We start from the raw sequence: 27774 nt of genomic DNA, 5'->3' as shown, positions 1-27774 counted from the left end.
ATTTCATCCTGCCTGAGCTTTCATCGCTTGCTGCTTCGTGCAAGTGCCATAAGCAGATCCGTTCGCATAGTGACGTGTTTCTTCACGCGGTAAAGTTTTACATTTTTCTTCTCTTTTTTTCACTTTTTAATACTCTTCCTACCTCTTCGGATTTTTTTTTATTAGAGCAACATGATGGGTAATGGCAGATTTAATCGCACCATTGTTGGTAGAATTTATTTTTCTATTCAACTCCCCCACTTTACAAATGCTACCGAAGCCAATCAACCAGGTCGCTTGTTTTGGCGTCTATTTTTGTCACAATTTTCCTGCTTCAAGATAGGAGAACGACTAGGTGGTGACTGTAGTTTTGTTTGCTGAAGCCCCTGAAGTGAATGAAACACAATACTCAGACAGATTGTGCACCAGAAATGTGACAAATTTTGAATCGGAAAAGGGTCCCAATTGGATGGGAGCTTTGCACTGATGAATCTGTATTACACCGGATAAGATTATTGTCTAGTGTTAAGGGCGGGACTCCATGTACTACACGATGTTGCAAATGTTATTAAAAGTAAAAATAAATTGCTTCAAATTGAGGAATTCTCAGGAAACAACATGGTGACAATAAGAAAAACTATAGAGAGCATAAGCTAAAGATAAACCAACACAATATTATTTCTACGTTCGAGACTATGTAACAACATTTTTTTTTACTTTAAAAAGCTACATGTTTTACAATCCTCTCTCAACTCTATTTGTTGCCGTCTTCTTTCCTTGAATTTATCTAATTAATCGTGGAAACAATAAAAAAATATAAAGGAAGTGGTGAAAAAACCCCTGCAAACCAACAAATACTTAAGCACCGTATTGCATACTTATAGGCGTAAGTTGAGTTGAAAGCAAATCTCACTCCTCCTGGAAGTATGCAATGCATATGTATGAGAAAGTGTGCATAGGAAGTATGCATACCTTTTAGGGGTGAAACATTCCAACCCAGAGCTGACGATGTACCCTGTTGTCCTATATCCCATCATTTTTATCATATCATACAAATCACAGCATCATCCAAAATTCATCAGATCAAAAGACCAAATTTGTCTAGTGATAATCGTAAATTTGCTTACTACTTACAACACACTGCCGTGTACCATGTGTCGGCCAAATTCAATCCACTAGATGGTATCGACTTGCTCGTCTTCGTCCTCAAACATCTTCAGTTGCAGTTTTAGCACACTACTCGGAATCTGGCGCAATGTAACCTGTTGTACGTGCATGGGCTATTGGCTTCAAATCAGTTGATGTACCGGAACGATCAGGTGAAGGAACAAAATAGCCATAAAAAGGACGCTCTATATCTTTCTCTTACCAACCGGCTATGGATTCTCCTGCACTTGACTATTATATGGGAGATGGTTTTAAAAAAAGAGGGAAGGATAAAAGATTAAATTTGACGCATTCAGCACAGCACATCATTTCCGGTCGTTTCGGAAATTTCAACTAAAGTGGATAAGTCTAATCCGGACTGGTTTCAATTTACAATCAGTTTACCAAATAGCAACAAAAATGTTAAATTTTACAAAAACTATTTTATAAATCTGATTTCTTTTCCTGTGCTTCTAAACTGTCTCTAAGCCTTACCAAAAATACTATTCAACTATGCACTTCCTGGTTGTACGATAGAAATGCAAACATGAGGTACGTACGTGCTTTGTGTTTTCTTCATGGCTCCGGTTCCGAACCATGGATCAACGATATACTTCCCCGTCTGTATTTACAGACTCACGGCGTAACTAGATCATCGTGGTCTTCGAGATAAACAGGCAATCTCGCTACAGGGATACATTCTCCGATAGCCTGCCATGGGTAAGCGCTTCAATGTATCTCGTTACACCGTCACAGTACGTAATGGAAATGGAGAAGGATCAATCTCACCCCTCCGAATCAGGCTGAGATGAAACTCAATCAACAGGTGCCGTATGTCCAGTGGTTTATTGTGGGAGAAGTACATTTGTTTTCCTTTTCCCACCGCCCCAGAGCAACGCTATAAACCGGACACTAACCTCGCCACCATGCGTCTACAGTGCACCATTACGCCGACCGAACTTTCGACCATAACTCCACAAAACCAGCACCAGAACAAGGGAGAAGAAAAACGAAATGTAATAACGAAACTTTTTTATCAGCGAACCGTTCGTCTTACGTCACACGCCTAGGAGATCGAGCTGGGGTGCTATCGTGTTGTCTGTTACATTGTTTCCCGCGCGTCCGGACGGAACCGACCGAGCAGCTGGGTATAACATTGCGAAAAGCAGAGAAAGGACTTAAGGTCCTAGCTTACAGCTGCCAATTCTCGACTACCGATGGTGGAGGAGCTTATGCAACGCTGTCAATTGCTGGCCACAATTCATTCTCAAGGACGAAAGTATACTTAAAGCTGTCGTTATTCCTTCATTCCGATTTCCCTATCATCATTCGGTTACTTCGATGCTGCAGAGGGAGTCATTTTCTTGTTCTAGCAGCATGTGGGGGAGTAGAGTCGGTTACAGGTCCGGCTTAAATTACTTTTTGTTAACGATTTATAAACAAACTTTCTATTGAGAAATTCGATTGAAATGGTTCGGACGCTTAGAAAACAAAAATTTGAGCATTAAATGGCATTATAATAACGCAACGGTACACCATACATAAAAATTTACCTTCGTCCAGTCTTGCTGAGCGCCTAAAAGGTATGCAATGTATTGTATTTATGTAATTACAGTGGAGCGCCGTTTATCCGGGTACCTTTTATCCGGCTTTCCGTTTATCCGTGCTGTTGAGAAATGACAGTTCAATACAAAAGTGACATCGGGTTATGAGGAGGATATTTGAAAAAGCGGTTATAAGAACACATTGTCATAACAAAACCCAAGTGCCACAAATCCACTAAACTAAAAAAAGCTGGTGGCGCCATCTGTTTGTGGGATACCCAACCAGTTGAGCTTCCTCGCTTGGAGGAGAGCTTTCTCATTTCCTCTGTACAGTTGTATGGTTTCGCATTGAAGTTATGCATCGCTAGAACTGGAACGGCGATACGATTGTTTAAATACTAAACTCCAATGGAAACCACCAGCACTGAAGCAAGTGAGATTTGAGCAATGGTCGTTGGTGTTGATACCCACGTATCTGACCACACTATCAATCATAAAGATTTTTGCTCTGAAAGTTAGAAGGCTATATAGGTCATGATAAGTTGAAACTTGTCGAAACACATTGCAAGAAAAGGATAGCAATATAATGATGAGTTGTAATACGCCATCTATTGATCAAACCAATGAAGCTGTGAAGCTTTCATTTTTTTCTATGGATATTCAATTTTCCAGTCGTTTAAGCTTAATCTGTGGCGCTTGGGAAAACACTGTAATTCATGGCAAATTTTAAAAATTCTCTTTCGAAAAACATGAAGTTAATATAAACTGGGTTACTTTTATTAAAAATAAGAAAAATTTCCAAAAAATCACCATGAGTTGGTGATAAAATATATCATTTGACTCATTATCCGTGTTATTCGCTTATCCGGGCGATGTCAAGTCCCGAGAAGCCCGGATAAACGGCGCTCCACTGTAACTTCTTTTTCTACTTGACGTTACGTCTTGCGCGAATAGGTTTTCGAGGTTTTATTCAGTACCACGCAGCCAGATAAGCAGTCCGTGCTTCGACAGGACGGTCCATTCTGGACTTGAACCCGCGACGGCCATGTTGCTAAGTCTTGCGAGTTGACCCCTTTGGTAGAGTCGCGTGGGATTTTGGATTAAATTAATTCACTTGTGTTTACTTTACACTTAAAGATAAATTAAGTTAAAATAATTATAAAATAATTATTTAAACATTTTCTATGAGTTTGAATATTTAAAATATTTGTGAATACGAATTCGTGATTATAATTGTCCAAAATTCTGGAACCATTCAATTAGTTCTGGATCTAATTAATTGTGAGTGCAAGAAAATAGAAAAATCTTAACATAATGTGATGCAACAAATGGTATTGCCACATCATTTTCGTACACTCGGGCATTACCCAAGTGCCAAAAACCCACTACACGACCGATGGTGCAGGAGCTTATGCAACGTCCATTTATCCATTAAAGATTATAAAAAAGTGGGCACTTCCCAAGCGCCACAGATTAAGCTTAAACGACTGGAAAATTGAATATCCATAGAAAAAAAATGAAAGCTCCACAGCTTCATTGGTTTGATCAATAGATGGCGTATTAAAACTAATCATTATATTGCTATCCTTTTCTTGCAATGTGTTTCGACAAGTTTCTTCTTATTATGACCTATATAGCCTTCTAACTTTCAGAGCAAAAATCTATATAAATGGTCGTGTGGTCAGATACGTGGGTATCAACACCAACGACCATTACTCAAATCTCACTTGCTTCAGTGCTGGTGGTTTCCATTGGAGTTTAGTATTTAAACAATCGTATCGCCGTTCTAGTTCTAGCGATGCATAACTTCAATGCGAAACCATACAACAGTACAGAGGAAATGAGAAAGCTTTCCTCCAAGCGATGAAGCTCCACTGGTTGGGGTATCCCACCAACAGATAGCGCCATCAGCTTTTTTGCTATTTTTAGAATGTATGAGTCGTTTGCCGTCTGCTAAACGAAGTCTTTCTATATTCCGTTTAGGTAGAGAGCTTGAGTCGTTTAGAAGGCGTTTAGTGGTCGTTTAGTTGATTTGTGGCACTTGGGTTTATTATCCCGCTCACTAGAAGACATAGATGACAGCTCTTTAACATTTATATATTTCATAGAACATTCACCCTCTTTACCCTTGGTTTATCCCTACGACCCATCACGTTTTCGCTACACAGCTATACGAGCCTTTTTATACTATTTCTTGTTTGCCGACCTCTGCTAAATAACAGTTTTTTTCAAATGTCGACCCGCTCACATGTGATCGACATTACAGTCGACGTTGGTTTGCGAACCCTGCATGTGCGTTTGCAACTTGAGAAGTGTGGCCAGATAATATTGGCAGATTTCGGCAGGAGCACTGTTGAGAACGCAACCATTTAAATTAAATCAATTATTTTAATGACCAATTTATTTTTAAACTTTCACCGCCAACGGTGAAATTCAATTTCAAATTTAAATGATTTTCTTGATTTTCTTTTTAAATGAGCAATTCTCGGAATCCACACAACTTACATTTTTTACTTATTATGAACATTTAATTTATTATCAAATTTTAACGGATAACATTTTAAATTTAAAACGCATGTATCAATTTTCACGTGCCAGGCAAACAGACGTGCATTTGCGCGATAAGTAACAAATAAGGATAGCGATCCTTGAAACACCATCCCAAGCGCCACAGATTAAGCTTAAACGACTGAAAAATTAAATATCTGTGATTTTCGGTAGGATAAATGGAAAATCGGAAGTTTTAGGGCGGTCATCTGTGAATCGGTAGGCATATAAAAAATCGGTAGGAAGACAGATAAATCGGTATTTCTGGTCACTCTGATTTGGCTACGGTTGACGCTTTGACAGTTTGGGTTGGGCATTTATTTGTTTGTGTATTAATTTCATTCGCCCTGTTCAATTGTTGGTGCATTCCCAAACTTCCCACATTCCCCTATTTTCTATTGTTTGTTGTGTTCAAAACTAAAACCTTCCTTAACGATGGTTTCGCTTAAGTTTTGCATAATCTCAATCGCATTGTGCCTTTTCCTGTTCATCGGCAACAGTAAGCATCCATCCCGTTTGCTAATGATGTCACCAATTAGTGGACCGACGACACGCTCCCACTAATTGTCCCTCCGTCTCTCCGTAGGTGAAGCCATCTGGTGCTACCGGTGCAATTCCGCGACGCCGGGCTGCGGCGACAAGTTCAACTGGCGTGGCATCGGCTACCTCGGCGACCCGTGCCCCGAGGATGACGACGTGTGCGTGAAGGTGATCGAGCGCAAGGGCACGATGGAAACGTACACGCGCGATTGTTTGAGCTCGCTGCAAGGCTTCCGCACGGACATTCCGGCCGACAAGTACGAGGGATGCCGCCCGGCGGCCCGGGATCTGAATCTCGCGCACTACGTGAACACGTCGGTCAAGGAACTGGACGTGAAGCGCGATCATTACGATTCGACCACGTTCTGTTTCTGCTTTTTGGACCACCGATGCAACGGTGCTACGGCACTGAGTGGCACCGCAGGGTATCTGTGGAAGCTGGTCGCTTGTCTGCTGCTGGCAATGGTCGCCTTAAGACGCTGAGAAAAGGGGGAAGAAAAATTACCATAAAAAATCTCAACCCAAACACGCATTTTTGAAGGGAAAGATGTTGTGTTATTCGATGGGAAGAAGGAAGTAACAGTACTCCGTCCTAGCAGTTAAGATGTCAACATTCCGTCCAGGATTTTAGATAAAATAAAGCTTTACATTTTAATAACACTCTTGTCTGGGATCTTTCTACATGTCTTTTAAGGTGTATTAGCATTTTTCGATTTATTTTTGTCTCAGTTTAACCGACAGCTATCGACAGTAATGGTTCCAGTAAGTTACTACACAATTTTCCCCCATATTGTGCCACACATATATGTAAAGCTCCATTTAAATCCAAAAACATCTCTCACAACAAGCAACGGTTAGAGCCGCTAATATCTTAATTGGTTCGGGAAAGGCTGCGATAGTTAACGGGGACGCTGTGCTTAAAACCCCCGGAATGGGAGAGGCAAAACGGCCTAAAGGTGATGACTATGTGTTTGTGTTTGTCTGGGAGTTGTGCTACTAACTTGATCTTTTCATTCTCCGGTTCTATACTCTACGTGTAAGCTGGTGTTCCTTCAGAAGGAACCGCTCTAATACACGACCTTAAGTCTTTTTCTTCAAATTTCCCTACTTCTCTGATCTTCTAGATCACACATGAGGGACAGAAACAATAGAACATTACATGTACCTAATGACATCTAAACACACATGAGTCATTCCTCGTGATTTTTGTTTTAGTAACATCTCCCTAAGTAAGTGTATTCTATTGTCTCGCTTGAAACCACCTTTACGACTGACATGAGGTGCATACGAGAAGGAACGACGACGCGTACGTACGGACAGCAGGATGAGGCTGATGTGTGCTTAATAGGCAAAGGTGCGCTCCGTCGGATAGCCCAGCTTTTCCAGTGCTGGAATGCAGGCATAGTTCACCATCGGAGGTGGACCGCACATTAGCACGAGCGAGTTTGACGAGGGCTCGAACAGTCGCTCCTTGATCATCTCGTCCGTCACGAAACCCTTGCCCTGGGTCCATTCGGGCTTCGGTCGATCGAGCGTGTACCACAGCTTGAATTGGTCGGGATAGCGGGCAGCCAAATCGTCCAGCTCGGGCTTCAGCAGGATGTCGTCTTCGGTCTGTCGGGAGGCAAGCATTATAAGTACATGTTCTACATTCCACAATACATTCCACAAAACGAAAATGCTGGCTGTTAATAATGGTGGTTATATTCCATGTGACGCACCTGATTGGCAAAAATGAGCGATAGCTTGGTCTTGTCCTTGTCGGAATGTTTCAGTACTTCACGGATCAGCTGAAGCATGGGAGTGATTCCAGTTCCACCTGAAAAGGAAATAAAGAAATAATAAGGAAATAAGGGAAGGAAATAAACTTCTCATTACACCAGCATTATGTTTCATTCTTTCTTCAAACTAGTGTTGGGTAAATCTGATTCAGATTCATGAATCTGTATGAATCTCCAAAGACTCATGAATCTCGAAAGATTCACGAAAATCTAGGAATTCATGAATCTCAAGGGATTCGTACATCTCCATAGGTTCATAGAACTTGAGGTGCTCATCATTCCTCTTCTTGGCGTAGCATCGTACGTGGTCATGCCAGTCTATAAAGGATTTTGAGACTTCTTGGGAAGTACCACGCTACCGTATAGTTAGTTTTGCTACAGGGAGACTGTCCATGCGAGTCTTGAACCCACGACGGGCATGTTGTTAGGTGAGATCGCGCAAATACAATGTTTTGAAAATCATACATCTCCAAAGATTCATGAATCCCTGGAGATATATGAATTTTAATGAATTTACGAATGTTTTAGATTCATGAATCTTTGAAGATTTAGTTATTTTTAGAGATTAATGAACCAATGAATATTCATGAGTTCTTCGAGATTCATGAATCTTTGGAGATTCATTAATCCTTGGAGATTTATCAATCCTTGGAGATTCATGAATTTTGAGTTTCATGGATCTTTGAAGAGTTGATTCAGGATTCGAATCACTCATTACTGAAGATTCATATAAATGAATCTCAACGATAGCTTCATGAAACCCAACACTACTTCCAACAATAGGCACAGCTTAACAATGCCCTTCCATGTATGTTGCAAATCGTGCAAAATTCCACCACCTTTTTCTAACTAAATTCCCACACGCCCATCTTATCAGCGACAAAGCGGCACCTCCCGTTCACACCCGTAACCGCACTAAACCCACTGATAAGCGTACACACCGGGTTTACAATCGCAACCCGCAACTTACCCGCAATGAGGCCCACTTGCGTCGCTTCGTAGATTTGGGCCGGATCCTTGCGCAGCTTCTTGATCGAGAACCGCCCATTGCCCAGGTACTGCAGCCGCCCGGACGGACCGCGGAACGCAATCTTGTCGCCGATGCTCATGCCCTCCAGATACTGGGACATCTTGCCACCGTCCGGGAACTTCGGGTGGACGTTCTTCTTGTACACCTTCACCACCAGATCGACGTACCCGTGGTCGTCATCGCACGAAACCGGCGTGTACGCACGAATCACCAGCTCGTCGTTGATGGTGGCGGACAGATGAATGTGCTGACCGATCGGCAGTCCGAGGATGTGCTTTTCGCTCGGCAGCCCAAACCGGAACCGGCGCGTATCGTGCGAAATTTCCTCCTTCTCGATCAGTGGCAGCATATACTTCTCCTGCGGATCGAGCAGCGTTTTCGGTTCCTTCCCAGCGCTGCCCTTGGCGGAGGCGGAGGAGGAGGACGATTTGCCCTTCTTGCCGTTCAGCAGGTAGTTGGCGATGGCGGCACCGACCACTACGACCACCACGCCGATCGCAACCGGCATTACCTGGAAGGAGGGGAAACAAAACCAATTAGACAATTTTAGTATATTTATATTGCCAAATTATAGGTAGCGATTTAGTTTCTATTAACAAGTGAGGTTTTATACAGCTTTTTCTTGCTTAAAATCAAGGTTTGTAAACAATTACTGCGATTTTCAAACAATAATTAAGAAACAATACAAAGAAATCGAATATAAAGTACCTGCATGGTATTATTTCATAAAACGATCACTGTTACAGGGTTTTGATTGGTTTTGATTGGTTTTGACTACAAATTGATGGTAGTGCGTTCCCACGATTTTTTGGCCGTTTCCCAGAATTGGTCCAATTGTATTGATATCCAATGGGAAAATACCAATAAATTATGGGAATGAACCAAAAATCTATAGGATACGATCAAAAAAACGTGTTAACGCACCAAAAAATCATGGGAACTGACCAATATATCGTGGGAAACCCTGTATATATCAATGATTACAGACATTAAGCAGTAATTTTTACTAAAGACCAGTAGGTATAGGAGTGGGTCATAAATTAATAATTGAGCAACACTTTGTCTCACAAATAGAGAGTAAAAATGGGGATGAAAATTATAATAAATCCCTAATTCATATAAAATAGACAATGATCTACTGCTATTAAAGGAATGTATAATGATAATGATTTCGAGCCAGAAATTAAATGACACAGACGGCAAACGCTGCTCAGTATTCATGCAAATGCTCTGATGATTAATCATATCACTCCTTTTCATTCCCTCCTAAACTCTACTTAGGAGTGCATTACGGGGCTCCAACACATATACACAAAATCCATAGTAACACTGTGGAGTGGCAATTGCAGTGCATGCGTACAAGGTTAAGGTTAAATTGCTTCCTACACACACACCGTACGCTGGGAAAAGGGCTATAAGGTGTCGTTTCAAGGTGATGTTAGAAGCTGAGTAGAGCCAGCGGTGTCTAATAATTGTACTTCACTGTTGGTGTCAGATGTGAGTAGATCTAAAAAATCTCAATTTCAACCTTTATTTAGCACTAAACACCCTTCAATTGCCGCTAGCGAGAGGGGATCGACCACCTGTACCGGCATTGCTTGCTTCCATCACAGTTTACTACGATGACTTCAGCGTGTTTGCGAATTGTTGCTGACGTATCGTTGCGACTCTTGCCTTGTCATCGCCTGACGAATAAACATCATAAAAAGGTGTCTCTCCCCAATACACGAGCATCTTGCCAAACCAATCGTAACAATTATGTAAGTTTCTAACAACAAAACCCAAACACACACACAATGCCGGTTTTTACTCGGCCACACAATAGGAAAACCACACCATCAACATCCCAATGGTTGCGGAGATCTTTCGCTCGCTCCCCTCGCTAGTTACAGCCACCCGAAGACGACGCCACCAAAACTTACGTCAAAATCTAACATCGTTCCCTCCTGTGTCTCTGCTGCTTTCCAACGCAAAACGGAGCTCGATCGTGCTCTGTCCGACCGGGACACTGGACCGCCGAAACTGATGCGGAGATCGATTGAACTCTCCCTAATTGCGGGTTTCGTCTCAGCCACACACACACACAATGAAACAGCACAACAGCACCGAGCACCGTGTGCGAGAGGCGTTTGCCGGCTACTGATAGATTTAACGTACGGGCCGGGGCACAAAAGCTCTCATCATCACCATCTACAACCCCGTTACGGGTAGAGGGGTTCGAAGTTGCCGAATGTAACGGAGACACATATGCCCCGTACGCAAACACTCCTCCATCGAGCACATCGTTTGGTGCTGGAACAGGGGTGGAATGGAAAGTGTATAAGGCTTTCCGGTTCGCAGGGTTTTAGGTGATTAACGCGTCGTGGCGCGCCCGTATCTTAATTCATTTTCCGTTCCATCGGTTTGAAAGTAAACATGCAGCACTTCGTTCTAGACTGGTGGATTTGTTTATTTTAATCCAAACGCAATGCGCAACACGCTCTCGCACGCTATATTTGCGCGATTTTGCCACGCATTGGTATGAATTTATGTTATTATTTTCGCCCACCCTTCGGTCATTGCGTCATTATTATTCCACGCCACGCTCCATCATATTGCCGAATCGCCACAGATGGTTTCGATCCGCAGACGAAATTAATGTTAAATTGTATTACTTTTCGATTCAGCTATCCCAAACACAGACACAACCACCCGGACCCCAATATCAGCCGTCCTCTCTGTGAGTGTTGAGGGCGATAAGGGGCACCCCTATACAAAGCATAGAAGCATTCTCCCATGCTCTATCGGTCAACATACGTACACACAGTACACTCGTGCACAAAAGTGTTTGTGAGATGTTTGATTTTAACCCGATAACGCCTCACTTTGCAATGTACAAATTATACCATCTGCCTCTTTTCTTCCTTTAAAATACCGAGCCACAAACACACGAAGTCCCCGCTTTTTTTTTTTTGGTATGTCGATCCATTTATCTAGAGGGGAGGTAGTGTGGTTTGAAAGGCAGAGTAGCAGCATACACATCAAAAGTGCGAGAGAGGCTGATTGCGAGAGCATAAACGAGAGAGAGAGAAATTTGTTTATAGAGGGGTGTGAACATATCTATGCACGCTAGAGCATAGTCACACGCACAGTGGCACCATTGCGTTTGGTCGTGGCGACAGCGCAGCGAACAACATTTCATGAACACGTCAAGGTCAGGTGGATGGGGTTTTGGCGTACCCCCATCATCTATGCAAAACACAGCTGATGTGGGGTGTATTGAACGAGCGAGTTCACTTTTCCTTTTTGTTTCGTTTTGGTCGTTGCTTAATTTAAAACATTTATACAAGCACGTGAGCCGCGGTGTGGCGGACTGCGTGGTTGTCACGAACTGCACCCAAGCCTACTGTTTGTGTGTGCATACAGTTTCAGGGACGGCATCGATAAACGCAGCGCACATGCAGCGTTGAATGCTGCTCTTTAGCGAGCGTTTGGACTTATGAATTTAATTTTAATTTGCTTTCTAAAGATAAGCTGGATTTTATGTAGGTTTTGGGAACGTCTATACGTTTCGTGTTAGTGTCGAAAAAAGGAAAATTTGCTGTTAAGGACGTTTGCACAGCAAAATGTCTATCATGTCCTTATGAAAAGTGTTGATTTTCATAGATTCTTTTAATGTAAAATAAAAATCGCTTAAAAATCACCAGCCTCGTCTCGGATGACCCATGGTTGTGGGTTAAATATTTAAGTAACGTTATGCTAGTAACTATACTATCCGGAAGCTTCCATCTAGCACGGATCATTGCTCCATTATTCAAAAGATAATCGATAGCAGCAAACTACAATTGCTGATTGCGCTCTCCCGACACTCCCGAACGATAGTGTAGACAGGGTTTTCCAGAGTTTCTCATAGGTGTGGGCTTTCCAGACTTTATTGATTCTTTCTTATCGGAAGTAAACTTAATGTAATAGGAATTGGGCTTTATGGCACCCTTTTAGGACAGACTGCTTGGAAATTCCTATTGGATTTGTCCAAAAAGGATGCCATAGAGCGCAATTCCCATTACATTAAGTTCATTTCACGTAAGAAAGTCTCAATAAAGTGTCCCACAGCTATCAGAACTCCTGGAAAACCCTGTAAAGGAGCCTAAGAGTGAGCATGCCTTATCAACCGAACCGATTGAACGAGCGGCAAACGATCCGGGTTTCGATAGCTCCAGTACTATTGATTTTACTGCCTGCTGTCCTACGGGTGGATAAAACATCTCAAGCAGCCCTATCACATGCCCCATACCCATCTCTTACCTGATTTACGGTTAGGCCCATGCTTTCCTATTTGGCAGCTTTCTTAGCAAACTTCCACCAAAAACCACACCACGGTTAGCTCTGAGGCAGTGGGTAGGAGGTCGTGTTTGAGCCGCTGGTGACCTGCAAAACAAATCGAGCGTTACAACCACGAGCGAAAACGTGAAACCGGTTTTATCTGTCGCGACAAACGGCGCGGCGGAAGTGTGTGGTAGGCAGTGTAATGCGCGTGAGAGAGTGCCGGCAGATACGCAGCAGACAAGCAATTGCAGAACACTGGGCCCAGTGTCAGCATCTTCCGGTCGCATGCTTTCCCTGTGTGTGCGTGTATTGTTACGAGAGGAATTCGTATGTATTATAAACTTATGTAATCGTCTCAGGTCCCAAAAAAGGAACGGTTCTGGCTGCGGGGTCGGGAATGGGCACTACACCTCACAAACTGCAACTTCCCACCTACTGGTCTCGGTACGCGCGCGGGCAGACCGTAGGAACTAGAAAGGTGACGCGATTATCTATTTTTAATAATTTACGGGAGTCGTGCGTCAACGCGTCTTTCGCCGTTTCTTTTCTCCGCCGAATTGCACGATGCCAAAGAACCCGCGAAGAGAGAGTGAGTGGGTGAACGTCGGGAAACGATTGCGTGCAGAAAATGTTACCGGTTTTCTTGCCCACCGCGCCGCGAACTGCAATGAGGTTAGCTTTCTTTTCACGCCGGAGCTTCACTTGGAACGAAATTTTTCGCGTCAAACTGTTCGCTTACACGTTATACCACATTACGTACCACTTTTTAACCTAGCTCGATACGTTTGCGTATTTCAAATTACGAAAAGAAACTGCAATCGGACCGTCGCCGCACTTGTCCCCGCTAGACCGTGTTGTTGTTGTTCCTTCCGATGGCAGTGTTGGAAATGAAAATGGTTTACGACAACCTCCCCCCACGGAGGTGGGAGCAGTTTGACATTTCGCAGTTTGACGTTAAGGATCCCAATGGAGGGGGGAGGGAAGCTTTTGTTTACAGTTGTGTTGAAACTAGTGATGGGTAAAATGGGCAAAAAATCCACAGTCGATTCCGATAATTTTGGAACGGACTCCGGAAGGTCGTTAGTCGACCCAGCATTATCCGGAGTCGTTTGGAATCGTCTAGAGTCGTCCGGAATCGCACAGAGTCATCCGGAGTCTCCCGGACTTGAATCGATTCGGAGTCGTTCGGAATCGTCCCAAGTCGTTCGGAGTCGGCCGGAGTAGGCCTTATAAATAAATGCATCAGTACGAAACACAACACAACGAAATAAAATGCCTGATCACAAGCACAAATGCACCGGATGACTCCAGTTGACTTCAACTCTGGAAGACTCTGGACGACTCCGAATGACGCCGACTCCAGTTGACTCTGGACAGCTCCGGACGACTCCCGACGACTCCGGACGACTCCGGACGACTCCCGACGACTCCGGAAGACTTTGACTCCGAACGACTCCGAACTGCTCCGGACGACTCTGGACGAAACCGGACAACTCCGGACTAGTAATGAGTAAAGTTAACAAAAATCTGGAGTTGACTCCAATCCAACTCCAATAATTTCGGAGCTGCCTTGGGAATATAGGTACGCCCAGCATTATCTCGCGTCGACCGGAGTCGTTTGGAGTCGTTCGTAGTCGTTCAGATTCGTTAGAAGTCGGAGTCGATCCGTTGTTGGTCTTCGTAACAAAGGCCTTTAAACGAAGTGCACGTACAAAGTGAAAAACCGGACGATTGCGGACAACTCCGAACAAATTTGGACGACTCCAGACGACTACAGTCCAGGCGACTCCGGACGATTCCAGGTGACTCTGGACGAATCCGGGTGGAACTAGTGGTTCGGATTTTCAAAATCGGACTAATAATAGCCGGAATCAGATCGGAGTCGTGGGTATGCTCCAAAGAGCACATTAGTACTCCGGACGGCTTCGGATAACTTCGAACGATTCCGACCCGGACGACTAATACTTCGGACAACTACAACTCCGGACGACTAAAGCTCCGGACGAGTACAACTTCGGACGACTACAACACCGGACGACTAAAGCTCCGGACGACTTCAACTCCGGGTAACTAGTGGTTCGGATTCTACCGGAGTCGGAATACATTAAACATGCCTTTTGGACACATATTTTAGTCAATTTTGTGGGCATTCTAGAAAAGTCAACACGAGGTCGAGTCTTCAAGCGCCTTCCGGACTGGGTCGAATGTGATCTGTTGCGCTCCATTCGTTATGTTCTTCCCAGTCTAGACTGAGACTTATATCAGATAATAGAGGACAAATAATTCATACAAAACAAACTAACAACAAAGTTCAATAAATCACACTTGCATCATTTTGGCAAAACAGCTGACTAGCGCGAAGGATTTATTTGATCGTATATGGTTGTGAAATACTATAATAAAACATTTAACACTCCTTCCGCAACGATAATACATGTTTCAGTGGTCAATTTGCTTTCTTATCCCCAGTCTCCTCCTCCTCATGTTCGGCCTGCTCGACCCCCTCGACTGCCTCCTTTCCATCGCCAGCCTCTGCCTCCTCCTCCTCCTCTTCCCTTACCTCACGACGTTTTGGCGCAATGATTTGGTGTACGGTAATCGCAACAAACACTAAAGCTAGTAAGTAGTTAAGCCGGTACACATGCACCTGACAGTAAAGCACCGATACAAACGCCCCGATCACGAGCAGAGCGGACAGCAGCTCGTACCCGCACACGTTCCGCGGCGTGTTGAGCTGCCACAGCACGGCCAAGCACACCAGCACGGCCAGTGCGGGCACGAGCGACGGATCGGGCTGCAGCGTGTTCGCGTAGTGATAGTTCTTGGCCCAGGTAATAACACTTGGCACATTCAGCAGGGCCAACAGTATCACCAGCAGAAACAGGGGCAGATGAAAGTTGATCACCATCAGCTCGTCGCCCGTCTCGTTCGCAGTGCGTCTACGGTTTCGCTTCCGTCCCGCCCTTCCTCCCTCGCCATGGGGCCGCTCCCGGGCCCCAAACAGTCGGGCGGCGATTTTGCGCGCCGTATTAAACACAAAGTTTTCCAAATAGTCTTCGTACGCTTTGGACAGCAGCACGAAGTAGACGGCTGCGGCGCAGAGTAAGCTGACACCGCCGCACGCGGTCAGTGCGATCGCCACCAGCAGCACGGCAATGGCGAGCGGGAACTTGTGTATGCAGGACAGAAAGGTCGAGGACATGACCGGGATCGGGAGGGCAATGAGGCGGAGTATGATTTTGTGCGCAAAGTTGGCACAAAACGCGATCGCACCCCAGAGGGCAAGCGTCGCCAGCACGAGCACACCGAGCGCGACGAGATGGACGAGGATGGAAACGGCCAACGGGGTGGCGACCGTTTCGGTCGGTGGAATTGCTTTAAACAGCGCTAGGAACTTGGCCGTGAGCGACCCGGTCGCTAGCAGCATTAGCAGCGGGCCGGGCTTGGTCAAGGAGCTGCGCAGCTTTCCCACCACAAAGGCGTGATCGTCGGCGGGCGATTGCGTCAGTTGATCCTTGAACGCAAGCAGCAGCAAAGCGACGAGATGCGCTGGTACGAGCACCACGTGCTGCTGCACTATACGCGCCATGCTGACGCGCAGCGACTGGGCGTAACGTATACGGTACTTGCATCCCGGGGTAAGATGCACGTCTAGCTGTATTGGCACGTCCGGTTCTCCTGCCGGTGGTTTCTCGATCGGTGGGTAAATGTAAACGGTCGTTTGATTCAGCTCCTCGTGGAACGCGTAACGGTCGTACCCGGTGGCCCACGGGACGTGCACCTTCACTACGACGGTGCCCCGCACGCCATCGCACGCAACGGCGGTCAGGTGGAGGGCGATCGTCTGGTAGGTGTGCGTCATCCCGCTCACGCTGATGCGATAGTACGAATCGTCCGGCGATGCATCCTGCAGAATGGTACGCGCTCTATAGTCGAACCAGTGCGGCATCGTTACATTAATCGCCCTTTCGTCCGGATTGAAAACGTCCACGCTGAACTGGACCGGTTTGGTGGTGCGCGGGATCTTCACCAGCACGTGCGTCCACCTTGGATTGGTCCGCTTCAGCTCGTGCAAATCGAGCAGCGCTCCAAACCGGTCAAACTTGGACGACGGCACCGGGAGCGTGTAGTTGGTGAGCGAGGTCGCCTTTTGACACATGCGAGAATTGCCGTACACTTCGACCGCGGCACAGCCCGACAGCCAGTTGCTCTGTTCCGAGTTGATCACCTCGATGCGCACGAACCGATGGGCCAGCTTTTCCGGCACCAGACGAATCATTTGCACGCGTGTACGATCGAGACCGGCCCGGTGGCGCTCGGTAAACGAGCGGCGGATGTCCTCGATCCAGTCTTCCTGCTCGGGATGATGCTGAATCAGTGGCTGTTTGGCACTGCCAGCTGGTAGGCGCTTATGATTGTTCCCCTCATCATCGTCATCATCATCGTCATCGCTCCGGAACGGTTGCGCGAGAAAGCGTGTTGCCAACTCGAGCTGGTGCTGCTTTCCTTCGACAAAGCCCCAGCTGCCGCGGCCCTGCGGAACGATCATGCTGAACAGGAACCGATTCATGACCAGCACAAACTGCAGACACCACATCGCACACAGATGGTCCACCGATAGCCACACGTTCGGGATGTTGTGCGTCATGGCGTGCAGGTCGGCGTACCGGGACGCAGTCAGTCCGTCGTGCACAATGATGTCCCTGATGCCGCCACCAATCGTCACGAACAGAATGCCATCCAGTGGCAGCAGTCCGTGCGAAGGGGATGCATTGGCCGCTCCCGCCAGGGATCGGTTCGTTCTCCACGCCTGCTCGATGCGATCGTAAAAGCTGTAATGGTAGTGGTCGAACAGTGCGACCGGTTTATCGACCGGTGCCGATAGCGTCACTATACCGGCCACATGTCGGCCGATGCTGGTACGGGCTCCGACCACCGCCTGCGCCAGCTTTCCCCCCACCGAATGGCCAACGATGAACAGGCGCGTCGCTCGTCCTCTTGCCCCATACAGCCGAGCAATTTCCTGTATGCAAAGGTTGAGAAATTCCGTCTGATCTTGCAGATAGCCCCCGTACACGCCGGACAGCTCCTCGTTCAGGTCGACGCTGAAGTAGTCCAGGTGCGCCTGCCAGTTGTTGTCCAGCCCCTTGCGCAGCGCTACCGAGGCCAGGGAGCGTACCTGCTTGTAGGAGCCGCCGCTACCGGGTACGAACAGTACCGGAGCGCCGGTAAAGAGCCGCTGCTGGACGCGCTGCGTCACGAAACCCTCGGAGTACGCGTACAGCCCGTACTTGGGGTACCGCTCGTTGCCCTGCACCGGCAGCCGGGTGTACTGCGGATGCTCGAACATGTACGTCATGCGGCAGCGATTCTCCTCGATGTAGCCAATGCTCACGATCGCACCGTACAGGAACAGTGAAACCGCTAGCACCGGCAGCACGATGAGCAGACGGAACAACATCGTATAGGGAGGGAGGGTTGGTTTAATTCACGGCACACACACACACACACACACACACACGCACGCACTACCCACTCTCCATTCGGGAGTGTTTTTCTGGGGAGGAAAAATGGTGAAGAGAACTTTTTCGTTTGCTACGGGTGGAAAAATGACCCCGAAGCGGAAGGAACTGTTCGGGGAGGGAATTATGCAGGTCACTGCAACATTTACGCTGCGCCCCCGGGAGAAGCAGATAAACAAATCGTTTGTGCAGTGCTGCCAGCGTGATGCATTCCGTTGCATTTTCAATTCAAATTGATCAACAATCTCTCAAAACGATTCAAAAATATGATGAAAGAAAGAAAATAAATGTGAAATATGATTAATTACCCGCAAAAGATTGTGAGAACGTTAATTTGTTGATATATTTTTTTAAATGATCTGGTTTCTCCGTGCGGTTCTTCTCACTAGGCACATTGTGTTGATTTGACAGTTGTTGAAACGTCATTTCGATTTCCGCAGAATATTGTTCTGTGTTTCACAATCTCTCTCTTTCTCTTTGTAATCGTCGACGAGTGCAGTCGCGTCTGGTGCAATGGCGTAAGTTTTTGTTGAATTTTAGTGTTAAAACTTAATATAAACCACATTTCAATAACTATTATCTCAAGAATGTACTTGCGCAACGTATCATTACACATTTCTGTTCGAATCATTGTGAAATTCTATCTCTACGGCGTGTTGTGCACATTACCCGAAAGTTGAGGTTATGTTTACGATTGGTAACACATTTTCCCTCTTGCTCGATTTCCATTGCAGGTCTAAAGTATCCCGTGACATTCTCTACGAATGCGTCGCCGAAGTGTTGAAGGGCGCTGAAACGAAGCGCCGCCGCTTCCTGGAGACGGTGGAACTCCAGATCGGTCTGAAGAACTACGATCCCCAGAAGGACAAGCGTTTCTCCGGCACCGTCAAGTACGTTCTCACCTGATGATCCGCTGCTGTCGGGTGTTGTGCATGCACGAAACGCTTGCACACACTGTCCGGGCACGGTACTCTCAGGAAGCTTCCCTCGTGTGCGGAAGCGGACCTGCACTCAGGGTCTTAAAATAAAATGAGCAGGCAAAGAGGGCACTTGTTCCGCCACTGCGAAGAGGTGGACAAGCAAGCTACTCGGCCGACCAGATAGGGTTGAATTTGCATTTATTATAACCACTAGGCATTTGCGCTGTGGTGGTGAGTTTAACGTTTAGTGAAGCTTTTGCGACGATTTCTATTTAAATTGCGGACTGAACCTTGCGCTTGATTGCATCGATATTAATCCACGCGTTTTCCTTCTCTTGCTCTCCCCTGCAGGCTGAAGTACATTCCGCGCCCGAAGATGCAGGTGTGCGTGCTCGGTGACCAGCAGCATTGCGATGAGGCGAAGGCCAACGACATCCCGTTCATGGATGCCGAGGCGCTGAAGAAGCTGAACAAGAACAAGAAGCTGGTGAAGAAGCTGGCGAAGAAGTACGACGCCTTCCTGGCCTCCGAGTCGCTGATCAAGCAGATCCCGCGTCTGCTCGGTCCCGGTCTGAACAAAGCCGGCAAGTTCCCGGGTCTGCTCGGCCACGGCGAATCGATGGTGCAGAAGATCGACGAGGTGAAGGCCACCATCAAGTTCCAGATGAAGAAGGTGCTGTGCCTGTCGGTCGCGGTCGGTCACGTCAAGATGTCGCCCGACGAGCTGGCCCAGAACGTGCATCTGGCCATCAACTTCCTGGTGTCGCTGCTGAAGAAGCACTGGCAGAACGTCCGCTCGCTCCACATCAAATCGTCCATGGGTGCCGCCCAGCGACTGTACTAAGGTGTGTGGGTGTGTGGTGGGTAATGCGTTTATTTGCATTATCTGAGGCAATTTAACTTGTGAAATACAAATTTGTTCTCAAAAGGACAATAACAAAAACATACGTAAAGGATCGTTTATACTTAGAAATTGAGAACAGTTGTTTCGTAGAGAATTGTGATGGCCTTTCCCGGATGCTGCTTTACTGTTTTCCTCTCATTCTTGTGCAGTCCTGTTGTTATGTATTGGACAAACAGTGCATTCTGTTAAACGCATTTAATTTAACAAATTATTATAAATAATTCGTTCTGTTCGATGTAGAACAACTATCATGATGAATTTCAGAAATCTCTATGATCCATTTGTCTATTTCCAGTTTCATAAGCTTTAATGTAATTCTAAAATGTATCATGGCCTTAGTTATTTGATTCTTGAAGAAGATGGCAGAATACAGACACGACACCATCTCTTCATCAACTTCCAAGCTGCATATGATAGAATAGCCAGGGTAAAACTGTACGACGCTATGATCACTATCGGAATCCCGGTCAAACTGATAAGGCTAGTTAGATTGACTATGACCAACATAACTTGCCAGGTGAAGGTGGATGGAAAGCACTCAGTCCCTTTTGCTACGACCAAAGGTCTGCGCCAGGGTTACGGGCTTACCTGTCTCCTATTCAACTTGGCGCTAGAGAGAATCATCCGGGAGTTCGGGAACCATCGTCTTATCTCAAATCCTGGCATACGCTGATGATATAGAACTGATTGGTCTGCGGCTCTCCTATGCAGCAGAAGCTTACCAAGGGATCGAACAAACGACAGAGAAACTGATGGCACCTAATAAAAACTTACGTAGGTGATCGTAAGTGCGGATAGGTGATCGCGCTTTTAAAGTCGTCCAAGATTTCCAAGATCCAAGTCTAAAATTTCGGATCAGGATCAAAGGTCAAGGGAGGATGCTGACTGCCAACCAGTCTTTCTACAGCCTGAGAAATTAGTTAACCTCAAAGAACTTCTCGCGAAAGACGAAGCTGGGACTATATAGTACCGGTACTCACATACCCCTCTGAGACATGGACACTGTCCAAATCTGACGAAACCCTCTTGGCCGCGTTCGAGAGGAAGATGCTCAGAAGGATCCTTAGCCCCGTATGTGTGGAAGGACAATGGAGTAGCCGTTATAATGACGAGCTATACAATATGTACGGCGACCTCATTGTCGTGCTTGCCAGGCTCCAGAGGACTGGCCATGTTGTACGCATGGAAACGGACGACCCTGCCGGTAAAGTCCTTTTAGGCCGTCTACAAGGACAGAGGAGGCGTGGTAGGCCTCGATCGAGGTGGCAGAATGGCGTGGAGGCGTCCGGAAACGATCAAGATCATTAGTTATTTGTTTCAATATCAGCATAAAACCAAATCTGATTGAACGAGAAACATAATCGCAGCATACAAACTGTCCATTTTTGAATTTTCATGCCGCACCACGAACAAAAGCAAATCAGCTGTCAAACGCCGCCGCGACACGGCCTGTCAGCTCGCAGCTGCTGTCAAAACAATGTCACAATGCGCGAAGGCACCTCGTTCGCTCTCGCTCGCTCCACCCGCTTCGGGCGCTGAACGTGAGCAGGCGCGCACGACTGCCCTGCAAGAAAAAGAAATCGCAAAACACACACACATTCGCCCACACGCACACACACACGTACACACCTTGTTCGTGGTGTGTTATTGCTGCCACTGGCGAACAAAAAACCCATTCGCTTCCTGCACACTACACACACCCGTACTGCGTTCGCTGCGGGCACACACTCTGCGAATTGGCTTGCCAGTAAAGGGGAGCGCTGCGGAAAATCGATTGTATCGTTGTGTAGCAGGCGCAAAAGGTAAACGAAGGGGGAAAAAACGCGTCCATCCCCACGGCATCGAAACACACGGGAAAAACGCACTCGGCTGTCCCGTAATCGCTCCAACCTGTCCCGTATCCTCTCCTGGCGGGTCTTTGTGTGTGTGTGTGTATAGGTTGCGCCCCATTGTGCATCTTCTGGCTAGTGGTGCAACAACAAATGCAAAGCAGGCGAAAAGTGTCATCGAGCAGCAGCCTCACCAGCTGCTGAAGGGAAAAAGTGGAACCATTCTCACGTCCGAATTTCGGCCCCTATTGCAGTGCGTTACACAGTGTATGGCCATACGAAGGGCCAGCGAGCTGCTGATTTGCGTACAGCAAGGCCCTCGCCCCCAAAAACTACGCCATTAGTGTGTTGTTTCCTGCTGCTTCGTTTTGCGTACACATCCCAACGCGCCCAACACGGAAGCGCGCAAGGGCAGAGAGAAAACGAGGCGCAGGCAAAAACGGATACAAATTGCAGCAGCACAAAAACAACAACAAAGGCAAGCAGATCCACAACCGAAAAGAAAAGCGTGCTAAAATCGTACGAAAAATCATTACCAATACGACCCAAAAGCGCGAGAGTGATGCGAGCAGTGAATGTGAGCGCGAGTGTGAGCGAGAGGGCAAGCAAAGCAAAAGAACATTCGCACGTCGTTGTTTCTATTGATTTCGTGCTCGGGGCGGTGCAGTAGTGGTAGTGGTGGTGGTGAGCATACACGAATTTGGAGCAGAAATGTCAAGCTGGTGAGGAAAATTTTTGCATCGAAGCAAAAGAAGTGAAGAAACGTCTCCTGCGATTTGCGAAGATGCAGCAGCACATTCCAATTGTGCATTGAGAGAAGCGTTTTTTTTTGTTTGCTTGGTGAAAATAACAAGTGTACAAGTGCAATATTCCTACACATAGTAAAATAAGAAGTGTGTGTGCAGTGTGCATGTGTGTCAGTGTGTGTGTGTGCAGTGCCTGCTAAGATAAGTTTGTGTAGAAAGTGATTTGATAACAGTGTTATCGGCGGAAGATCGAATTATCCTTGCCGCGGATACACCCCCGGCAATATCCCTGTGTGTGAGCGAGCGAGCGAGCGAGAGAGAAAAAGCAAAGATTTTGCGTGTGTTTGTGTGCGTGTTTAGGGTAAAAAGCATCGATTAATCATCAGTATCACGCAAAAAGGAGAAAATTCTGCACGCTCCAAACAACAACAACAACAACAAAACGCACGCGTGCTGCTGTGGGTGGGAAGAGAACGGATAAGAGATTCCCCCCCGTGTGTGTGCTCCAAGTGTTAGAAGCGAACTCACACACACGCGTTGTGAAATAGCGGCGGAGCAAAGAAGCTCCCCCGGGGAAACAGCGAGATTTGCGATTTTCCAGCACCATCCATCGATCACCGGTGAAAATCGTGGAGGGCTGGCGAAACGCACCGAGAAGGACGCCGGAAAGCAGCTTGGTGGTTGGTTTGTAGCGAGGAACCACCGAAAAACAGCAGCAGCAGCAGCATGGAAATCGTGGGGAGTTACGAGTACAACAGCAAGGAAATTATTGGCCATGGCGCGTTTGCGGTCGTTTTCAAGGGCCGCCACCGCGAGGTAAGGGACCAGCCCCGTACCCGTACAGGCCTGCCTAAGCGTTTGCCATTTTCCGTTTTTCAGCATCGTTTTGAAGGGTGTTGTGTGTGTTTGTGTGCCCCCCCCCCCCCTCCCCGGGCTAAGAAGGAAGTGTGCTAGGAAATTGCGTAGTTAGCCAAAGGAAAGAGCCTTCTGAAAAACATACACAACACGGACACTCACACACACTAAACAAGCGGCACAAAGGCACGAACGCAAGCGGCAATCCTAATCACCTTAGCGGCAAATCGTTGCGAGCCGCTAGAATTTGTAAACCAGTTACCAGTTGCGAAAGGAAGAGCGAAGGAGGAGGGACTTGTAGCAAGGGAGGGGTGGATTGGTCACAAATGTTGGTCACTGTTTTTTTTTTTTTTTTGGTGTGCTGCACCTCCTCCCAGGCCACACGAGCGCGCGGTCGCGTCTATTGCGTTTTTGAATGATAAGCAGATGGATTGAGCACTTCCGTGCGCGCGGGCACGAGTGAGAGACGGTCTCCGTCAGGGCGCGCGTTAGTAGAGCGCACAGGTGCAGAAGGGTGGCGGGGCGACCTTGGAGCAGGTAGTTCCACTTTCGATGGTCATTTCTGAAACCTCCCGCGTGGGTTGGTTTTGTTTATTTCTGATCCGTTTATCACACGCCAGTCAATAGGCAATAGTGGTTAGCTCTGTTACGGGTGTAATTGACGTAGGTAGTGGTTAAGGAAAGCGAATCTTACTAAAAAAATGGGGAAACTAAATGTTATACTTTCTCAAAAGGTTGCCATCTCGCATAGGAAAGTAATGAGCGCTCTTGGAATGGTATCATAAGGCCAATGCAGTTTTGTTTTTCTTCAAAATTGTTTGTGTTGTTCTAAAAATTCTATTCTTCCATTTCAATTATTGCATCATATGATTCACAATTTCCATTTGCTGCGTATTTTCACAGCCTGATGCGATACAGCTTTTCGCAGGCCCGCAACCTTAGCCGGGTCCGATAAAACTGGATGATAAACTTTGACCTATTTGTGCTCCTGCCTCTTATCGTCTGTCGATAGCGTTCAATCAATTTCTAACGCTATCGGCATAGAAGACAACGCTGCAGCTGCTTTACAGGGGTTTCCTAGTCTATTTAGATTGTCAACAAAACTTTTCATTGCTGGCGAGATGTTTTTCAACCAGGTGTAAAATGTTGTATTTACATCACAATAATGTATCAATTCTTCCACATGATTTTCAACACGTCTCAAGCTGGATTTGGACTTTGACAGTTTTTGTGATGTGTAAGAACTGAAATGTTATGGGGCTGGAGTACATTGTCCGTACTCGCTAGTGTAATTTTGATTTTCACTAGCGCACCTCTGGCGGTGACTGATGGAAACTTTCTTTCGTCATCCAGGGAATGGTCGTGCCGGATCTCAAATTGAAGTAGTTTTTTCACCATTTTTTGATGCAAAAATGTCTGAAATACTTGCACAACATATTTATCTATCAATTACAACGCTTTTTCGGATAGGTTTAAGTAAAAACCATTGAAAAATAACATATTTTTCAAAGCGGCTCCAAATTGTTTGGCAAAATGCTTAGGTCGGTACCTTAATACTTTTTAATTTCTTCAGTATGATTTCTAACACTTTAACGGAATGCTGCTAACGTTTTTTCACCGAGGGTTGAAGTCGGATCTCTTCACCCATTGACAGATGAAGTGTTGAAAATCATGCTGAAGAAATTAAAATTATGAGTCACTTTCAATTTTGCACATAATTATCCACCGCAGGTGTTTTTCAACAGCTGTCAAATGGTGAAATTCAACAGCTTGAACATGAAATTTCAGTTTAAACACATGATTATCAACACATAACAAACAACTTTCAAATTCTATCCAGCTTGAGTCGTGTTGAAAATCATGCTGAAGAATTTAAAAATTATTATGATGAACTTTAACTGCCAAATCTATGTGAAATAACATTTTGCACGCGGTGAATAACAATGTTTACATTCGAAAGTGACTTGGAAAACCCGGTAACAGTGATGTAGATTAACTTTACTTCATAACTTCACGGTGGAAAACAATGTTTGCATTCGAATGTGACTTGGAAAACCCTGTATTGAATTAAACATTATTTTTCATCGAATTTTCGGTATAATTTATGGTCTACAAATAGCCAAATACATTTAAAATAATCATTTGTTCGATTACGTTTATCTGTAATTTTTTTTAAAACAGCAACTACTAGTGAATCTGTTGAGGTGCAATAACAGTAGTTGCTTGAATTTAGCTTAAATTTACTTTCATTCATTGCTTTTGATCTTTGGTGTTTGTATAACTAAATTACATCATTCTATTTTTTGTCCTTTTTTTGTCTTTATTTTGTTCTGTATTCAGGCTTCTTCTTCTTCTTCTTTTTGGCTCAACAACCGTTGTCGGTTGTCCAGGCCTGCCTGTACCACTTGCGGGATTAGCTTTCAGTGACTAATTGATTGCCCTCCCCATAGCAGAATAGTCAGTCCTACCTATGGCGGCACGGTCTATTTGGGGCTTGAACCCATGACGGGCATGTTGTTAAGTCGCACGAGTATTCAGGCTATGAAATCATATTTTACGGTTATGAGCCCATTCCATCTACTTTTACGCGAACCCTGGTTTGTTTCGCGCTCACCGTGATACAAAAAATCACATTAAAAATGTAAACAAATACCGACACAAAATAGGGTCACCTAAAAAAAGGGCATTTAGCACATCGTTCCATGAGGCGCGTGTACCACTCTTGCCTGCCATGACTGACACCCTGTGGCCCTTTATGTAATCCTTATCACCACAAGATCTATCTACACGTTGCAAACATGTCGATGAAAACACTGAATGGGAATGTGTGGCCTGTGACTGCATTGCCTGTAAGCCAGGTATCCATCTAGCGAGATCTATTCCATAGTAAAATGTATTAAGTGTCAAGGTGTTAATTTTTACGACACCATTGCTGTCTGGCTGTCTGATATATTAGCAAACCAATCAGAGTAATCATTTATCACTGAGGCATATGCAGCATACGAAGTCTGACAGCGGAGAAAGAATTAGCTAAATATTATTTAAAATCCAAAAACTATCCGGCAGATAGAGTTTAAGATCTTCACGAAGAAGTATCAAGAAAAGTACAGCATTTACTAAGCCTATTTAATAAAAAGGCAGGTATTTGAAATACTCTGAATTTTCAATCCCTTCAATCCTTATTTTTGAAAAAAAAAGCAATAAGATCAACAAAAGTACATCTTTCTCAAAGTATAATGAAAATGCTTGAGGTACACTTTTTCCCCCTGAATCATTATCGATTATACCTCTTCAAAGCTCCCTGCCCTGGTTATGCGCTCTCCGTACGTCGTTGCAATATTTTTCGCATTTTCCGCTTTTTTTGTTCTCTTTTCTATGAATATAATCTCGCCGCCCGTTGTCGCTCGTCCGCTACCCCCAAAAAAAGACTGTCCTTAAGATTCTTACAGCAATATCATCGTTTCTTATCTTTGCAATGAGTTTTTTTGTTCGGTTCTGTTTGCTTCCACTCAGCTTTCTGCTTATCCGACACTCTAATCAAGCTTGCCGTTTCCTCCCATCTCACCCCCGCAGGCACACTACCCGGTGGCCATCAAAAGCATCACGAAGAAAAGCCTGGCCAAATCGCAGAGCCTGCTCGGGAAGGAGATAAAGATCCTGCAGGAGCTGAGTGCGCTCAAGCACAAGAATGTGGTGAAGCTGCTAGCCTGCACCGAGAAGGACCAGAACGTGTTTCTGGTCATGGAGGTAAGTCTTGTGGCATGATCATCTTGTCGTTATTTTCCAAACGCGAAGAGTGTGTGACACCAATGTTAGCCGAAAAATTGATAACAAATCAAGGATTGCGTCCATGGGCGTCGGTTCAATATTTAGACAAAATCTTGGAACCTTGAAACATTGAAAGAGTAAATTTACATTGAGCGTAGAAGGTTGCTGTCGACTGAAGAAGTGTTATCAGTGCTGCGTATAGTTTGAGAGCGCATTACAGTTAGATTAATATTCCTGCACAAGAAAAGCTTTACTTCTCGGTTGCTAACGTTTTCGTATGGGAAGTAATGGCTATTGGGTATCAATAATGTGCGCTGTTTTCCGGATGCATACATATCCTTCCGCACCAAACATCATT

General features: G+C 45.6%; 5 protein-coding genes and 1 long non-coding RNA gene across 9 annotated transcripts in view; 4 read left to right on the top strand and 2 right to left on the bottom strand.

Annotated features, from left to right (window-relative positions):
- The first annotated feature begins 5501 nt into the window (after positions 1-5501).
- Positions 5502-6416, top strand: LOC5667820 (uncharacterized). The gene is made up of 2 exons (XM_001688130.2): positions 5502-5715; positions 5803-6416. Exons 1-2 carry the CDS (start codon positions 5652-5654, stop codon positions 6237-6239), a joined length of 501 nt encoding a protein of 166 aa, XP_001688182.2. The 5' UTR covers positions 5502-5651; the 3' UTR covers positions 6240-6416.
- Positions 6417-6443: 27 nt separating this feature from the next.
- Positions 6444-13817, bottom strand: LOC1270632 (NADH-cytochrome b5 reductase 3). Of its 3 annotated transcripts, none has more exons than XM_309347.5 (5): positions 13633-13817; positions 12852-12974; positions 8508-9078; positions 7478-7575; positions 6444-7370 (listed from the first exon to the last, which is right to left on the bottom strand). In XM_309347.5, the coding sequence occupies exons 2-5, from the start codon at positions 12870-12872 to the stop codon at positions 7098-7100; spliced, it is 963 nt and encodes a 320-aa protein (XP_309347.5). In that variant the 5' UTR covers positions 12873-12974; positions 13633-13817; the 3' UTR covers positions 6444-7097. The 3 variants fall into 3 exon arrangements, with proteins under 3 accessions (XP_309347.5, XP_061510302.1, XP_061510303.1); XM_061654318.1 differs by having other exon boundaries at positions 13508-13762; XM_061654319.1 differs by lacking the exons at positions 12852-12974; positions 13633-13817 and adding an exon at positions 10490-11265.
- On the top strand, positions 9952-10956 carry LOC133392796 (uncharacterized). The gene is made up of 2 exons (XR_009765814.1): positions 9952-10064; positions 10133-10956. It is a non-coding gene; the product is annotated as an uncharacterized LOC133392796 (long non-coding RNA).
- A 1388-nt stretch (positions 13818-15205) lies between the features above and the next one.
- Positions 15206-18580, bottom strand: LOC1270633 (GPI inositol-deacylase). The gene has a single exon (XM_061654316.1). It carries the CDS (start codon positions 18331-18333, stop codon positions 15319-15321), a length of 3015 nt encoding a protein of 1004 aa, XP_061510300.1. The 5' UTR covers positions 18334-18580; the 3' UTR covers positions 15206-15318.
- Positions 18581-18778: 198 nt separating this feature from the next.
- LOC1270634 (large ribosomal subunit protein uL1) lies at positions 18779-20245 on the top strand. The gene is made up of 3 exons (XM_309349.5): positions 18779-18912; positions 19129-19284; positions 19666-20245. Exons 1-3 carry the CDS (start codon positions 18908-18910, stop codon positions 20156-20158), a joined length of 654 nt encoding a protein of 217 aa, XP_309349.3. The 5' UTR covers positions 18779-18907; the 3' UTR covers positions 20159-20245.
- Positions 20246-21814: 1569 nt separating this feature from the next.
- LOC1270635 (serine/threonine-protein kinase ULK2) overlaps positions 21815-27774 on the top strand; it is a 43796-nt gene continuing 37836 nt past the window's right edge. For both annotated transcript variants that reach the window (XM_061654310.1, XM_061654309.1), the window contains exons 1-2: positions 21815-23609; positions 27222-27395. In XM_061654310.1, the coding sequence (XP_061510294.1) occupies positions 23520-23609; positions 27222-27395 (264 nt within the window). In that variant the 5' untranslated portion in view covers positions 21815-23519. The remainder of the gene's footprint in view (positions 23610-27221; positions 27396-27774) is intronic.

This window comes from Anopheles gambiae, chromosome 3 (assembly GCF_943734735.2).
Source record: "Anopheles gambiae chromosome 3, idAnoGambNW_F1_1, whole genome shotgun sequence".
Taxonomy (NCBI): domain Eukaryota; kingdom Metazoa; phylum Arthropoda; class Insecta; order Diptera; family Culicidae; genus Anopheles; species Anopheles gambiae.
The sequence above is the reverse complement of the archived record's forward strand: the minus strand, read 5'-3'. Positions and strand labels throughout refer to the sequence as shown.

Excerpts from the sequence above, each read along its gene's own strand:
- LOC5667820 (XM_001688130.2), top strand. The coding sequence starts at position 5,652 with ATGGTTTCGCTTAAGTTTTGCATAATCTCAATCGCATTGTGCCTTTTC. Across the intron at positions 5,716-5,802 it reads TTTCCTGTTCATCGGCAACA|GTGAAGCCATCTGGTGCTAC; the intron begins GTAAGCATCCAT and ends GTCTCTCCGTAG.
- LOC1270632 (XM_309347.5), bottom strand. The coding sequence starts at position 12,872 with ATGGGCCTAACCGTAAATCAG. Across the intron at positions 7,576-8,507 it reads GCAAGTGGGCCTCATTGCGG|GTGGAACTGGAATCACTCCC; the intron begins GTAAGTTGCGGG and ends TTTCCTTTTCAG. Across the intron at positions 7,371-7,477 it reads CGCTCATTTTTGCCAATCAG|ACCGAAGACGACATCCTGCT; the intron begins GTGCGTCACATG and ends GCCTCCCGACAG.
- LOC1270633 (XM_061654316.1), bottom strand. The coding sequence starts at position 18,333 with ATGTTGTTCCGTCTGCTCATCGTGCTGCCGGTGCTAGCGGTTTCACTG.
- LOC1270634 (XM_309349.5), top strand. Across the intron at positions 19,285-19,665 it reads CGTTTCTCCGGCACCGTCAA|GCTGAAGTACATTCCGCGCC; the intron begins GTACGTTCTCAC and ends TCTCCCCTGCAG.